Source organism: Patagioenas fasciata, chromosome 14 (genome assembly GCF_037038585.1).
Source record: "Patagioenas fasciata isolate bPatFas1 chromosome 14, bPatFas1.hap1, whole genome shotgun sequence".
NCBI lineage: Eukaryota > Metazoa > Chordata > Aves > Columbiformes > Columbidae > Patagioenas > Patagioenas fasciata.
Window position 1 is genome coordinate 2637371 of NC_092533.1, and position 15336 is coordinate 2652706.

At 45.3% G+C, this 15336-nt stretch overlaps 1 protein-coding gene across 1 annotated transcript in view; it reads left to right on the top strand.

Annotated features, from left to right (window-relative positions):
- Positions 1-15336, top strand: part of ERGIC1 (endoplasmic reticulum-golgi intermediate compartment 1) — a 55693-nt gene that overhangs the window by 10997 nt on the left and 29360 nt on the right. Inside the window, exons 2-3 of the mRNA XM_065848810.2 lie at positions 7628-7689; positions 14446-14518. Of these exons, the coding sequence (XP_065704882.1) occupies positions 7628-7689; positions 14446-14518 (135 nt within the window). The remainder of the gene's footprint in view (positions 1-7627; positions 7690-14445; positions 14519-15336) is intronic.

A 15336-nucleotide genomic window follows, 5' to 3' on the forward strand; every position in this document is an offset into this window, starting at 1 on the left:
AAGAGCAGCATGATCTAAAGAAGGGATTTAGGAATGAAATCTTGAACTAATATTTCTCCATAAAACCAGAAAAATTAGTGCTTCCTATACATGTCTAGGGAAAGGTGTTAGAATAAGGCACCTCTCCTTCCTTTGGACTGTTGAAGAGTGAATTTGCTGGTGTGTAGAAATTCTTTCTTTGATAGATCTGTGGAACAAAAGTCTGTTTTTTGTCCAGCATAGGTACAGCAAGGGCCATAAGTTGAAAATGCATAGGGAGTTCCAAGTCACTGCTTATTTAAAGAGAGATTTTACTTAAGGACACATGCTGTTCTTGATGTTTCCCCAATTAAAACAACCCGAAAGAGTTCATTCTGACAGAATCTGGACTCTGTAAATCTTATAATTGGCTTTGAGTTCTCTCTGCAGTGTCCTGAATGAGACTCCTGCGTTCTGATGTCGCTTTGGAGGGGCCGTGGTGCGGGCAGCTCCCCTCGTGCTGTCATTCGGACGTCCCCAGCCCTCTCATAGGGGTTGCATCTTCTCTCAACCCCGTGCTTTCCCACTTCAGAGACTTGTTCCAAACCTCTCGTCAGAACAGGTCTTTTTTTTTTGTAGCAGTTTTCAAGCATCTTCTGTCCATAATCCAGCCCACAGAGCTGCTGAGCTCTCCTGTGTCCCCTGTCCAGTCTCGCCCCACTTGTGCCTTTATCATCCTTGTCCCAGATACTACCTGTTCCCCACCTTCTTTCCCGTTTTGCTTATTTCCATTATCCTGTCGTTAGGCACATGGAGTGGGGATTTTGGTCCTTCAGGCCATCTCCGCATACCCCAGGAGTCAGCCTGCTGTTCCACTCTTGAATAAAACCGATTCAGCAAGCAAAGAGGTTAATCTTTGTCTCTCTGGACCTGCTCACAGTAGTCCTAGGTACGGTTTTAACAACTGGGAACATTAAAAGTCCCCCCAACAACTTCAAACAGGTGCCTGGCATTTTATTTTGATTTTGCAAGTCGATGGTCTTTTGTTGATCAGAAAGCACTGTGTGTGCAAACCTAACTCAGCTGTGCTGTTTGTTCTGCTTTTATATTTCGCTCAGCTTGAGCAGTCACATTGAAAACTAAATTGGTGGCTTTAGTTTTATCCATTATACAAAAGTAACAACTTTGCTTTTAAAGATCTTACTGTGAGTGCCGTGCTGGGTAGGAAGGAGCACAGCCAGAGGGGTGAGCTCTGTGTCGCAGGTACCTGTGTGCCTTGGGCAGCTGTATAAGCCTGCTTGGTTTTATTTTATTTTATTTTATTTTATTTTATTTTATTTTATTTTATTTTATTTTATTTTATTTTATTTTATTTTATTTTATTTTATTTTATTTTATTTTACCTCTGAAGTGTGGTTCATAATTAACCTCCTGCTACTGCCCAGCACTCCAAGGCTGTTCAGGCAGCTTTGTTGGCAAAGTGGGGATGAATTGTCCCAAAGTCATTATTTGAGAGCAGTGACCCAAGAAAACAGAGGAGCAGTCACTGCCTTTTAAACATCTTTTTTTGTTCTTTTTAAGCTCTTAGCTAAGTGATTTTTTTTTTGTTGTTGGTTTCTTTTGGTTTAAAATCTTTTGTCCTTCTAGTAGTACTGGAGTATTTTATCTGCTTTTCTGGTTTCGTTAGCACCTTGCAATCTGTTTTGTTTTTTGGTGTGTGTCTCAACTGAAGAAGCACCAGGAGATATAAAGTCCTGGGGCAGCTGTTTCTTCCCATCTTAGTCTGGTAGCTACAGCCTGATAATCTGTTTTTCTTCAGCTTGGTGTTGTGGAGCGGTGGACGGAGACTCGGTCCCTGGGTGTTTGGTGGGTGTTCTGGTGGGTGTCCGGTGGGTGTCCGGTGGGTGTTTGGTGGGTGTTCTGGTGGGTGTCCGGTGGGTGTTTGGTGGGTGTTCTGGTGGGTGTTTCAATGGGTGCTCTCTCTAAACCAGCTCTTGCACTGAATTGCTTCATGAAACCTCAAGAACATTTTGGTGAGCGCAGACCCCGTGGTGCCTCGAGCTGTTGGGGAAGCAGGTTTTCTCTTAGATGCTTTGATTAGACGCTGGACATCTCATTGCCTGAGCAGTCAGCAGGTGACAAAGGTACAAATGCTCCTTGTGACAAAGCAGTGTGCCTTTGGGGGGAAGGTTTCTCTGGAAATACCACTGGAAACTCAGAGAAGGATGTTTCCCTTTTGCCATTAGTCTTCAGCCTCAATGATCTTGCCCACACCAATCTCTTTGTAGCTTCCTTTTGATTCCGTGAAGTCACATAGAAGATACCCAATATGGTCTCTTTATTTCCCCTTCTGCCTCCAAGCTACGCTGATTTTGGGGGACAGAAGGAAGTTTCTGAGATGGATGTTGTAACAGAATTCTGTCACCCTTTTGTAACACCAACCTGCTAAAGTTTTCCTGGAGAGAGAAGACGGAGTATGTTTGTGCACGGTTGTCTTTGACTGTCAGATGGACTTAATCCAATTTGTATTTACCATGACTGAGTCCCTTCCCACTTCCCATGTCCTCCTTACAAATGATAAAGCATTTTATGCAAAGTGAATCACCGGATTCTCGATTATAAGTGGTATCTGCCTTAAGAGCTTTAATAGCAGCAGGTATTGAACGAGTCATGGTCCATAAACTCTTCTGCTCACTCTAGGGATGCTTCTTCCGTGGGTAATAATGGCAGAAACACGAGGAAAGCAACTGCGGACTGGTTGCAAACTCCTCAGAGCCTCATTCAGCTCATTTCACGTGCCCTTCAACGTGTTTCCTGAAGTGGGGCTGAGGTTGCTCATTCTTCTCTCCCCACTTCACGCACGCCTTGGTTTCCTGAACTGCGAATGCACCTCTTCTGTCGTGAAATGACAAACTTAAAAATAGATACAGCTATACAGATCCTGTGGGAAGAGCCGGTTGACTGTCTGCATCAGATCTATAGCTCCCGTGGGCAACCAAATAAAGGTGGCTGAACCAACCATCTCTGAATTCTGTATCTGTAATACTGCAAAAAAACCAGAAATGTTCAAAAAAGTATGATAGGAACCAGTAAGAGGAAGAATAGAAGTGTGTAGGGTGACAAATCCCAAGGTTATGTCTGTGTCTCCAGGGAAAATTAATCCTCAAAGTTCAGGATGATTCGTCTCTTCCATGGCAGCTGTATGGAAATAGTTAGTTGGCTGGATTCACTGATGTCTACATGAAGTAATTAAAGAGTCAGGTGTAATTCAGAAGGATATGACCTGAAGTTGCCTCTGCTTGGTGAGCATCACCGCCTCTGCCTTCCTAAACGCTCTGATCCCTTCTGCCACACTGGGACATCCTGGAAAGTGAACACGAAGAACAATATAATTCGCTCTGAAGAAAACAATATGTTTGAATAGCAACAGCCCACATTAATCCAGATACAGCTTTTGAAGCCCATCAGACACTTACTGGCACTTGAAGTCTGCCGTGCTGTGGTTCGGCTCCGCCGAGGTGCCCCATCTGCAGTGTTCCCTCGCTGTCTGCTCGTGCAGCTGCGCTAAGATGGGACCAGACGTGCTTTCCGTGTTTCTCAGAGGCTTCTTGCACCCCTGGCATCAGTGAGTTCCGCCTCAGACCTCACGTCATCGCGCTGAGATTTGCGAACTCTCTGTGTGAACCTATTGAATGATCACTGTACTGCTGCTCTTCACAACACTGCCTGACCAGTTTGCTGACATTCCCCACAGGCAGCCGAGAAAGTTTTTGATTATGTCCTCTCAGCACTGGATTGGGAAAATGACTGTGGCATTCCCTGCTGTTAGTTATGGATGTTGGGTCCTGTGAGACTCTGACGTAGCCAGACAGCCTTTTTTTATTTCTTTCTTTGCAACCATTCTCTCCATTGAAAGAAAGGACAATAGATATGCTAGATGTGTCAGGAAATTCCTTTGTTATATTGATGACAGCCTATTTCTCTCTTTAGCTTTGTATTTTGGTATTGCAAGGTCCAGCCCTTCCTTTATGAGGGTATGTAGGGGAGGTTTAGATTGGATATTAGGAAAAAATACTTCCTGGAAAGGGCTGTGGGGCATTGAACAGGCTGCCCAGGGCAGTGCTGGAGTCACCATCCCTGGAGGGGTTTAAAAGGCGTTTAGACGAGTTTCTTAGGGACATGGTTTAGTGCCGGAGTGAGGTTATGGTTGGACTGGATGATCCTGAGGGTCTCTTCCAACTGAAATGATTCTATGATTCTATGACCTGGAGGAAGAGTTTGTTATTTCTACTTTGCACCCATGTCCAAGTGATGGACTCAAAGATACTCCTTAGCCTCGCAAGTCTTGCCTTTCTGAGCAAAGAAAGTAAGTTGCCAAAAGCAAGATATAAATACCGTGCTGGTCGTCCTGTGGAAACTACACATACATGCAGGGTGAGCATGAAGTACCGTCTCCCTGTGTGAAAGCAGGATAACCTACTGCACGGTGCCGCAGGGGGAGAGCGTTCACTCAGCTCAGCCGTTGCTGCGAGGCAGCGAACCTGCTGTAAATCTACACCCTGGTTTCTCATGGTCATTTTGCATATGACTACAAGAGGCCCGAGTGGATATTCACAGCGCGGTACAGCGTGTCGTGCTGCGTTCTGAACCGGCTGCTGTCACCTCCCTGAACGTCCCGTCTTCCTCCAGCGTTACTGATACCTTCCACTGCTTCCAGTGTGCCAGTATCAGAAATCTGTAAGGTGGTTTTGCAATTTATAGAGCACGAGGTTCCTCTCTGTTTCCAGGGTACACATATTCTCGCAGGTGACCAACGCCTCGGGAACCTGGAGGCTTCTTGGAATTTTTCCTGCAGGTGCTTTGCAGAACATCTGACCCGAGGGCAAGTAAAACCTGTTCCCTTCACCATGCGTAGACTGCACGGCCTCCTCCCTCATACATTACAAATCATCTGTGGTGTCTAATCCTCATTCTTCTCTCTTCCCAGGACACTGTAAATGATCCCTGGAACTGCTTTGAGCTCTGTGATGTAGGCAAGAAGCCGGTGGCAAAAGAGATTTGTCTAGTGAAGTCTAGAAGTTAATCAGATTTTTAACCCCCATAGGAGCTATGGCTTTCACAGATTCATGATTTCTTGGGGTTTAGGGTCTACTGTTACAGTAGCCCTTGTCAACTTTACAGATTTGTTTCAGAAGTTTGCTTGATTTACTGATTTGTTAGAATTATATGTAATTAACAAGGCCACCTTTGGGGTTCCATCCTCTACTTACTGCTGGGATCTCACATCCCTTGTGTCTCACAAACACACTTTTCAAACTGTCATTGAATCCTCTGCAATTGTTATTTTCTTTTAACTCAGAGTTTAAATCAGAGTTAACAAGACAGCCCTGGTCTCTGGCCATGCCAGCATCTTGCCGTTCTCTTCCAAGTTTAATGTCTTACTGTCCTTTTAGGCTTCCATCGTGCCCTTCTCTGAATGCATAAAGCGAACTCCTGTTTTCACCATCCTGAATCTGACTTAATAAATTGTACTTTTTCAAGCTGTGGCCGCTATCAGATGCTTTATGGGAAGATGCCTGGTACCCTGAAGAGCCTCTACGTAGGTTTGAGCCTCTACGTATAGACCCAAGAGTTCTCATAACTCCAGGCAAATCAGAGCCTGAGACTTGCTTAAAGCCCGTTTCAGATGTGTGTCACGGGAGTAGAAGAGAGAGGGAATGTGATGTTTTGGTAGGAGAGATGGGAAGCACAACAGCCCAGAGCGGGTGGGCTGCATTTTAAGCACTTAAAGCCAAGCGATAAATGTGGCTGGGAGCCGTTGATCGCTTTCTTTAGTGTCTTTGCCTAATCTTAGCTGTGTACAACTTAATTTGTGGGATTTGGGTGTTACTTACGTGATTAAAATGGCAGTTGGAGGAGGGAGCTGTGCCGTGACATCAACTTTCCACTGAGTTCTTTAAAAAGCTAGATTTATTTTTTTTCACCCTGTGACGGGTCATCATTTTCATCCTAGTAAATATTTCTCATTGTAAGAACAATCTTCCTTTTATAGTATCCACACGCTGCTGTTTTTACTGAATCCAGCATATTTCCTATTTCCAATTGTTCGCTCACGCTCAGCGGTTCGTGCCTGTTTGTGTGCTCTCTCTCTTTTTTCTTTCTCTCTCAGCTTTTTTAGCCTTGTTGGTCTATTATTGGGACTTTGGCGAGACGCCGCCGGCTTTCAGCGTTCAATGGGCTGGGAGCAGGAACCATGAGCTGCTTCCTCTGCCTGGGACACCCTGATGTCACCAGCTCCTCTGGGCTGCGTTACCATCCACTGCTGGTGCTTTGGTGTATGCGGAAAGAATGTAAACAGCGCTTTCCAGATGTTCTCAGAGCAACTGGAGAGCCATAAATGGGCTGTTTGCTTCAGGAATATTACTGATCTGTTTAGGAGATGACAGTGAATAGAGTCGTAAAAACATTTAGCTCCGATGCATATCCTGTGCAGAATGCTCTGTCGAGTGTATTGCGGTGGGGTGGTGGAGTGGTTAAGCAGTTACACAGCGTGGTCAGGATTTGTAAGGTGAACTATCTTGATACCCGTTCTCCTTCCCTCTCCGTCCTTCCTCCAGCTTCAACTCCCGAGTGAAACACAACAACGTCCTCCTAATCTCCTGCAAGGCAAGTGCTGTTTTGTTCACCCCAAGTGCATCCCAGCTGTAAGTGACCTCAACAGACGAGGAGTGAAGAAAAGAAAGGCAATCTAGTTTCTAAACTCTGAGTATAATATTCGGTGTAGCAGGAACTACTGAATAACGGGTGTTTCACCACGGTATAGGAGTTTGGAAGCTGGTGTCTCTCATGCCTCTTCGGGGCTGGAAAAAGCATCAAATCTCACCCACTTGTATATCCAAAAAAAGTCTATTTTGGGGGAGAACCAGTCACTTCCTTCTTTAGGGTGTGTGTGTGTTTTTAATACACTAATTAATTTTTATTGAGTGGTGGAAAAACTGATGTCAGAGCTGCACTGCGACTGGATACACAGGAACACAGAGTTGTAGGAAATAATACCTCTAGCATCATAAGGGCAGTGAAAGTTTAACCACGGAGAGTTTAAAATACCAAAGCTGAGCCATATGGATATTAAAAGATATGACTGAATCAAAACAACGGTCTAATATTAAACTCGATTTTGCTGGGGGAGTAGGTTTCTTGTCTCAACACCTTCGTTTCTGACTTGGGTGTTGTCAGCTGGCTATTGCAGGGTACAAACTAGAAGGGGCAATATAGGTTGTGTCTCATGGGTTGTTTCTTTTGCCAAGCCTCTTTATTTAGGAGTCTATAGAGTATACATTTCCTTTTATGGGGTCTATAAACTTGTCCGGTGTGACTTCTTCCTTGGTGCCTCTCGCAGTTCAGGTCACACAGATCCATGAGAAGGCGGAGGGCGGTGGAGAGAAGCGCTTTGGAAATCGGAGCCAAGACGGAGCGCAGTTACATAATTGTACCAAGGAAAAGGGATATTTTGTTTTGGTTTGGTTTTCCTTCTCGTACCTTTCTGTGAACCGAAAGAATGTTGTTGGAAAGCTCAGTGGAAAAACCTCAGCATCGTTCACCCCTGTGGGGCCGTGAAGTGTATTGAAATGTTCCACCTGTTTTATGGCTGTTGCTTTTTCTCTTTCAGGTTTGACATCTACAGGAAGGTGCCAAAAGACCTTACACAGCCAACCTACACAGGGGCTATTAGTAAGTAGCTCTTCTTTTTGATGCCCTTGCATACCCCTGGTCTAAAATTCAAGACCTTTTGACTTCTCTCTCTCCAGGGAATTTTTGTAAAGGGATATTAAACACTGGTAGGGGTATCCTTTGTTGCTAAAACAGCTCATTTTGCCCAATCTGTGAGGTTGTACTAAACAGTAGAGTAGTTTTCTTGGATTCAGAATCTCAGCAACAAAAAGTAATAAAGATACACTGTCAAGAAAGGGAGCTCCTAAAAGCCATCACTGAAATACCCACTCACTACTGCAGTAGCTGGAGATCTTTTTGCTTGTGTCTCCCGCGGACAGAAGCTGTGAGGCTGCTCCACACACTCGTAGCGGGGACAAATGCAGATTTGATTTGTTTGTGTCTCTCTGGCGGGCACCCCCTCAGTCAGTGCGAACACCAGCTGGTAGCAGTCGCGTTCACAATTAGCGTACGCAGGCGTTTGCTTGCTGAACAGACACGAGGAGCCGAACTCCCACGAACGGGGAGTGCAGGCTGTGAATCAGGAGCAGCGCAGGTGCCAATACACAGCGGCCAGCGGTGGAGATGGTTTGGGTAGCGCATATTTCTCCCACAACGTACTCAGGGGATTCGTCTGATGTTGTAGGTGGGACTAATGAGCAGAGATCTTATTTTGTTGTTATTTGTCATGCTTTTAAAGAATAAAAATCGCTCGGTCAGAAACCACTGATAACGATCCACTCTCACTCCCATGTATCAATACACAGACTCTGGCTGATATGAATCTCTTGCCTTGGGCCCCTTTTCCTTCCTTCCTCCTCCCGAGGGAGGCTGTAGGCTGAGTAACGCGATTTCACACAATTAAGCGCAGTGAGTGCGCTGTGCGGAGCGCTGAGCATCGATCAGGCTGATCCCGCCAGGCCCGTCATGAGACGCCTAATGCAGCTTTTCTGCTCCATTGACCGCTGCCCTCCTTTGATCACAGAGCTGTGCTCTATTCATCCATTCTTGTAGACGGGTCAGCAGCCTTGTATGTCATCGCTGACGTGAGTGATGTCACATCCCTCGGTGACAGCAGGCGTCAAATAGAACTGAGTCAGTAGCGGTGAATCAATGGTCACGAAGCAAAGCGCTTGATGAGCTGAAGAAACTCCTCGCTGTGGGGATGGTCGGAGACAGGAACAGGTTGCCCAGGGTGGTGTGGAGTCTCCAGCCTTGGAGACACTCAAAACAACTGGCCCTGGGCAACCTGGTTTAGCTGCCAGGGGAGCCACATGGGATGATCTCCGGAGCTCCCTGCACTATTCTGTGCTCTTGTGCAGATAGCACATTACTCTAAATATTGACTTTCAGAGAGTCCTTGTCCTCGCTGTTCTCCTGACCACTGAGTAACTTGTATGTTGACTCCCTTTTAGGTTTGCTGGAACTGTGAACAAAGGGCTCGAGTAAAACTGCTCATTTAGAGGTGTAGGAGACTCGGTGTTTTGAAAGAACACTTTGAACTTGTCGGTGATCCTGCCTTTTCTTCTGTTTTGGAAACGAAGAGTTCCCACACTAGAACTGGGCTCCCTTTGAGAATTTGCCTTGTTATGAATCACCTGCAAAAGTGTATGTTTTAGAAACAAAAAAACCATCAAAGTTTTAGGCTTTCTGATCTGCAGTAAACAGCTCAAGTGATAAGTCTGTTGTGGGAAGGCTCGAAGGCTGTGACTCTTACTTGAAATTATTAGCTGACTTATTTCTCTCTATTGTTATTTGCACCTTCTCAGGCTTTGATTTTTCTTCTCTAACTGGTTCTCCTTCTTTCTGTCAGTGTTTTCAGACAGGCTGATAGAAGCTTTTGAACCACACAGTCAGCCAACAAACCGCGGTGGCTTTGCATGTGAGGATCTTGTGTGCAGCTTTCCTAATGGCCTCTCTGTCTGACCAAGCCTGGGACTTGTAATTTAAAAGCCACTAATCCTGCGTGTTGTAGGAGGCCGTGAATGAGACCAGCCCGTTGCCCTGCTGGTTTGAAGCCTGGGAAGGCTGCATGATTTCATGATAAATGCTCTAGGGAAGTCAGCCTGTAGTAACATTCGGGGCTTGGGGGCAGGGGAAGTTCTGCCTCATTAAAAAAGTCTTTTAGGGTCTAGTAAATACATGAAACAACTGCGGCTGCTACTGTATTTTGGCTTTCTTTAAGTCTTCCAAGTTTTTCAGGGCAGATATAAAATAGCCCATAGTAGCTGATTATTAATTTAGACCCTTCCCTTATGATTTCTGCTGGAACTTCAATATCACTTCTAGTGCTGAAGGCTTTCTGGAATGGGTTTCCTGCAAGATTCCTACAGTTGGTTTTGGATTCTAGAAAGGCCTTTTTTTTTAAAGTGTGACGTTTATTAGAGAAGAGGGAATAGATCAGATTACAGAAGAAAACAGATGGAAGGTACCAACTGTGCTTCTGCCCACCAGGACTGAAGTGGCAACTCCTCTTGGAAAGAGGCAGCTCAGGGAGAGCAAGGGTTGGGGTATTTGGTGTGGCTGAAGATGTCCCTGCTCGTTGCAGGCGGGTTGGACTGGATGACCTTTAAAGGTCCCTTCCAACCCAGACTGTTCTATGATTCTATTTTGGTGGAAAAGAGCAGATGATCTTGAACACAAACAACTTCAGAAGCCAACTGCTGAGTTATTTAGTCTTTCTGGTACGTATGGGTTTGTAATTTCTGAAGTTGAAGTGAATGCAGCATACAAGATATTTGAAATCTGTGAAGCAACCCTTCTGGCTATCAAAAGCCAGCATGAATGAAGGAATAAAGCACAGTCCACTGTTCTGTAGTGGAGTGAGGTTTGTGTTGGACCAACACCCTCACTGCTGTGGACTTCTCCGAAAAGCGTGAAGTTACCAATTCCTTTTTTCTCAATAAAAATCTCTTCTTTTGGGCAGCGTTGTGATCCCTGTACCACTCAGCCAGTCGTGCCATTGTTGTCCTCACCCACCACGGCTGCTGTGACAGCCCGGATGGACATGGGGACAACTTGGCCATGTTTGGGGTGCCCTGGCTGGCGCACAGTTGGCATCTGGCCGGAGAGGAGCAGTCTGGCTGCTCCGGAGAGGGACCTGTGACTGGGACAGCTGCTGTAGTGCTATTTAGCAGTCTGGATGCATAGTTTGCATGCACATGTTGTATGCACACATGGTAATGTTATCCAGATATACTCTACGCTGCTTGGGGGCTGGAGTTCTAAAAACGCATCAGGAAATATCAAAGTTATGATTCACATGGCATCTGCAACATTGCGCTTTGTAGCAGTTTGCTCCATTGAACAATAAATGCTATTAATTTTATGCCTTAATATAGACATGGATCCATGTTCTCGGTCTGTACGATGTGTTAAACACTTTGCATTTCTCTCATTTCTTGTGGGGTGGGGAGGAAGAGTCAGGAATGTACATACATGGGGTATGTATCAGAAGGGATTTGTACAAAAGGTTAGCTTGTCAAAGCTAGAGTAGGTAAAAACAAACTTGAGAGCATTTCCTATCCTTCTGAGATCACTGATTATCCAACAGCAGTGTGTTCCAGCAACCTTTGATATATTGATCACGTTATATTAGAGTTTTAAGAAGCCTGACTTAGATGGTCCTTCGAGCTCTGTGGGAACATCCCAGCGCTCTCGCACTTAAGCTGAGTTCTATGCATCAATTGTTTTATTCTGTCTGATCCTGGCCTTTAATCTACTTTCCCAAATATAATACACTTGTCAAATGTGGGTGGCAGGAACTGCACATTTGCATGGAAGCAACTAAAGGCCTTCACTGTGAAATAAGTAGCTGAAACGCCGTATACATAAGTTCTTATGCTGGGAACATGGTATATGCCTGCAGGTCCATGCTGAGGAGAGGAGCTCGCATTTGGTGTCTGAAAAAATGCTGGCTCGAGAGACAGTTTAACACGTAGGTCTCACGCCAAAGAGCTGCCAGCCCTGAAAATGTATGTGGATAAATCAGTTTAACACAAGAGTGGCCGTGCAGGTAGATCAGTGCAAACGTCCGTGTGATCGGTGTTGTCCTGCTCCGAGGGGCAGCAGCAGATGCCTTAGAGGAGCATGAGGACAAGTTGAACACGTCACTGGGTTCCATCAGTTTGCAGCTCTGAATTTCTTGAGCCAGCGGTGGTTGCTTTGTGTTTAGTAGCCCTCAATGGATTTCTTCTTCAGGGCACGTCTGATTTCTTTTTGAAATCTTATCGGTTGTTTTTTTTTCCCCAAGTATCCTCAACATCCATAGTCAAAAATCTTCAGAATTTAGTTAGGTGCTATGTAAAGGAAAACCTGTTCTTGTTTTCAACCTCCTCTTCCCTCCCATGCCCATACTGGAGAGACGGTGAGTGCTTATTCCCCATTCATCTCCTTCAGGCCGCTCATTATTTTATGAACCTCTCTCATGTCCACCCTCAGTAATCTCCTTGACAGGTTAAAAACTGAGTATGTAGTTTGAAGACTGGCAAAAGTATTGAGGAGCTTTGAAAGTCAGTCCTTGCCAGGCATTTCAGGACATTCTTATAGGATTTGTTAAGATATAGGTTAGTGGAATTTTACTGTGCTGTATTAAGTACGGTCACAAGCTTTCACTGCAGGAGCTGGATTGGAAGGTGGACATGAGGAAGCGAATACTTTATATACAGGAAAAGCAGAAGGTAATTCGAAAAAGAGGAAAAAGTTTAAAAAATTGGGAGAGAGCAAGCCCTGGGAGAGAATGTAGAGTTAGTAGTACCAGGCTCGCATAGCGGTGCTGGAGAGCAGAGCGGTCCAGCTGATGCTGTGGAAAGATGATAACGAGCAGAGGGGAATATGGGGAGCAATTAAAGAAGAAGGGGTTGTCTCTATGTCAAACGCTCTCCCTGATTAACAATAAGAAACACCGGATCAACTAGCCTTGTGCCTAGACTGCTTTTTTGAGCTCTTCCATAGGTGTGAATGTTCTTCCATAGGTGTGTATGTTCAGAATTTCTGGTGTGCTTTAGGTAAGACCTTTCTCCTCCCTGGGCAGTAGAGAAGACAGTGGAAATATATAATTTTTTATAAATGTTTTTTCCTGTACTTTTCCCTGTGTTATTTGATGTAATAGCTCTACACATAACAGTTATCAAGACAAGTTTTGATCCGTTGGATTCTGCAGAAATTTAACATTACGTTTTATAAGCGGTGGCTCAGCCCAGGCCTGGAAGCAACTGTGACCATCTGAGCTTTCTCTTTAGAAACGAATATCCCCTCTTGCTTCCCATTTTCCCTGTGGTCTGTGGCTTCGTTTTTCCCCTCTTCTCTCTTACTTCATCCTAACTAATGGATTTTTTGGCATCTCTTTTAATCCCTTGCACTTTTCCGAGGGTCAGTAAATGAACCCACGCTTGAAATGACTCTGAGGAAGGGGAAGCAACGCGTTTCTCTTTCCTCAGAGCTATAAAGTGACTAATCTGGAGAGTGAGGCACAAGGCTGCAGGTCACCGGGGGTCTGTCTCGGTGTTTGCCCAGCTACCTCCTCTTTCCTTCCCTCGTCTCTCACATTCTCTACCAAGGGAGCGGGACAGGCACAATAGTGGGATAAAATTGCTCCCCAGCCAGTTGTAGCAAGGAATGGGAATTCAGGCCGTATAGGTCATGCGGAATAAAGCTGAGGAACAGGGTTTTTCCTGCGTGTTTCTCAATCCCAATTAGCGGCTGTGGCAAAGTGCTGGTTTCCAAAGAGCGCTCGGTCACTGTAGCTCCGCTGGGACTGGGGGGCGAGCCGATTGTACTCCTGGCGTAACGCGCCGTTTCCTGGTGTGCTCCTTTGCGTAGTGATTCACGGTGAACGTGGAGATTTTATTTAATACAAATACACATTGCAGACCTGTCTCCTTGAGTGGGCACATCCTTGGCTGCTCCAGTCATCCCTGCTCAATGGGATGTACAGCTGTCCTTCCTTCCACCCCGCCGGTGTGGGTCAATGACTCGGTTACTGCTATGTGAACATCACTCTAGGATGTTTTGAATAGTTTCCTGATGAAGAATAAACTGTAATACACCAGTTACTTTGGGTTCCTTCCTTTTAACTTTAGGCTGGCATTCTTAGGAAAGACGGGGGACTTGTTGCCCAGGTTCTTTGCATTTCCTTCACTGGGAATTTTCCCCCTGTGAAGAGTCATGTCAGCAAATGGAGAAATTAGAGCAATATCAGGCATTGACTGGATGGGTCCCTTATCGCCATGGCCCTGCTGTACCAGCTCTATCTAGTGAGTGGTGCAGGCTGTGAGATGACTGACACAGAGCCTTAGAACTTAAGAAAGAACCAGAATGTCTCCTAATCCACACAACACTGCATAGCCGACCGTATGCTTTTGAAACAAGGTGTTGATTCTTTTTCCTTGCTGGAGGTTTTTAGTAGTAACACAATTACATTTGGAGAAAGGGCTCCAAGGAAACCATATTGTCAAGCAGCTTTGTCACGAAGGAGGGAGAGCTGCGAGAGCAGCGTTGTGTGCTGGAGATGGAGAACGCAGAAGCCGTGGGCAATGGAAATCGTGATGGGAAGGGTGGCCCAGGAATTAAGATACCCCGCAGGATGTTGGGTATTGTCACGCCATTGAAGTCACTGCTCTGATGACCTCGTCTGGGTCTCTGTCTCTTGAAGAGTGTTAGTTCGCAATGTGGCTGGGTGGCAAATCCATGGGGCGAATAATATTACTGTGTGAAAACAGTTTATGTCTTTGTTAGCGATATGAAACTAACCTTTTCCTCTCCTTGCCTGTTTTTCAGTCTCTGTCTGCTGCTGTCTCTTCATCCTGTTTCTCTTCCTGTCTGAGCTCACCGGATTCATAGCCACTGAAATGTAAGTAAAAGTCATGTTTTCCTTTGTTTGGATGTACGTGCGTATGTGATTCTGTACAGCTTTACTCTGATATCATGGGAAAACGTGTTTGTGATTTCACTAGGCCAGTTACTTGTCTAATGGTTTTTGGATTCCTTTTGATTGAGTCTGAATTCTCAGTCATTCAGATTTTAATTCACCGAAGTATACCAGGCAAACTTGGCTCTAAAATAGTTTGTTAGAGAACACGGTTGCAGACCTTCCTGCTCCTGTATTAGCTGCATCCTGGATTTTTCTGTTGAGCACAGTGGGTGTTTTCCATGTGGCCATGGATCACATCAAAAGCTTCGGACCCTTTCCAGTTCTCTGGTGAGCAGGTGTAAGGTGCTGCGGATACTGAGAAGATCAATATCAGTCAGTTGCAGGTTCCCTCTTCCTCCTTCATTTCTTGTCCTCATCTGAGATTTCTTTCCCTCTCCTCCTGAATAGGCACATCCCTCTGTACTCGTTTGATTCAAAGTGATTCTCCAAAACTTAAGTATTTTTCATCAGTGATACGGAATGTTTAAATGTGCGGTGCCTGCTGCTGAATCCACGTGCTCTGTGCTCTGAGACTGTGGGGTCCCGTTGCAGATACGATGGGATCTCTGACGAGACGTTTTCTTTTCCCCTCGCATCCCTGTGAATAAAGTGGGTATCGCATTCTGCCAGTCTTCACTGGGTGGTTTTGCAGATGCTTTTTGGAAAAACGAATTGCGTAAAGTAGGAAAGATTATTAGTTTAATGTTAAAATACCTTTTTTTTGTTCATGTCAGAGCTGGATCTCTGATCCGTGCAGA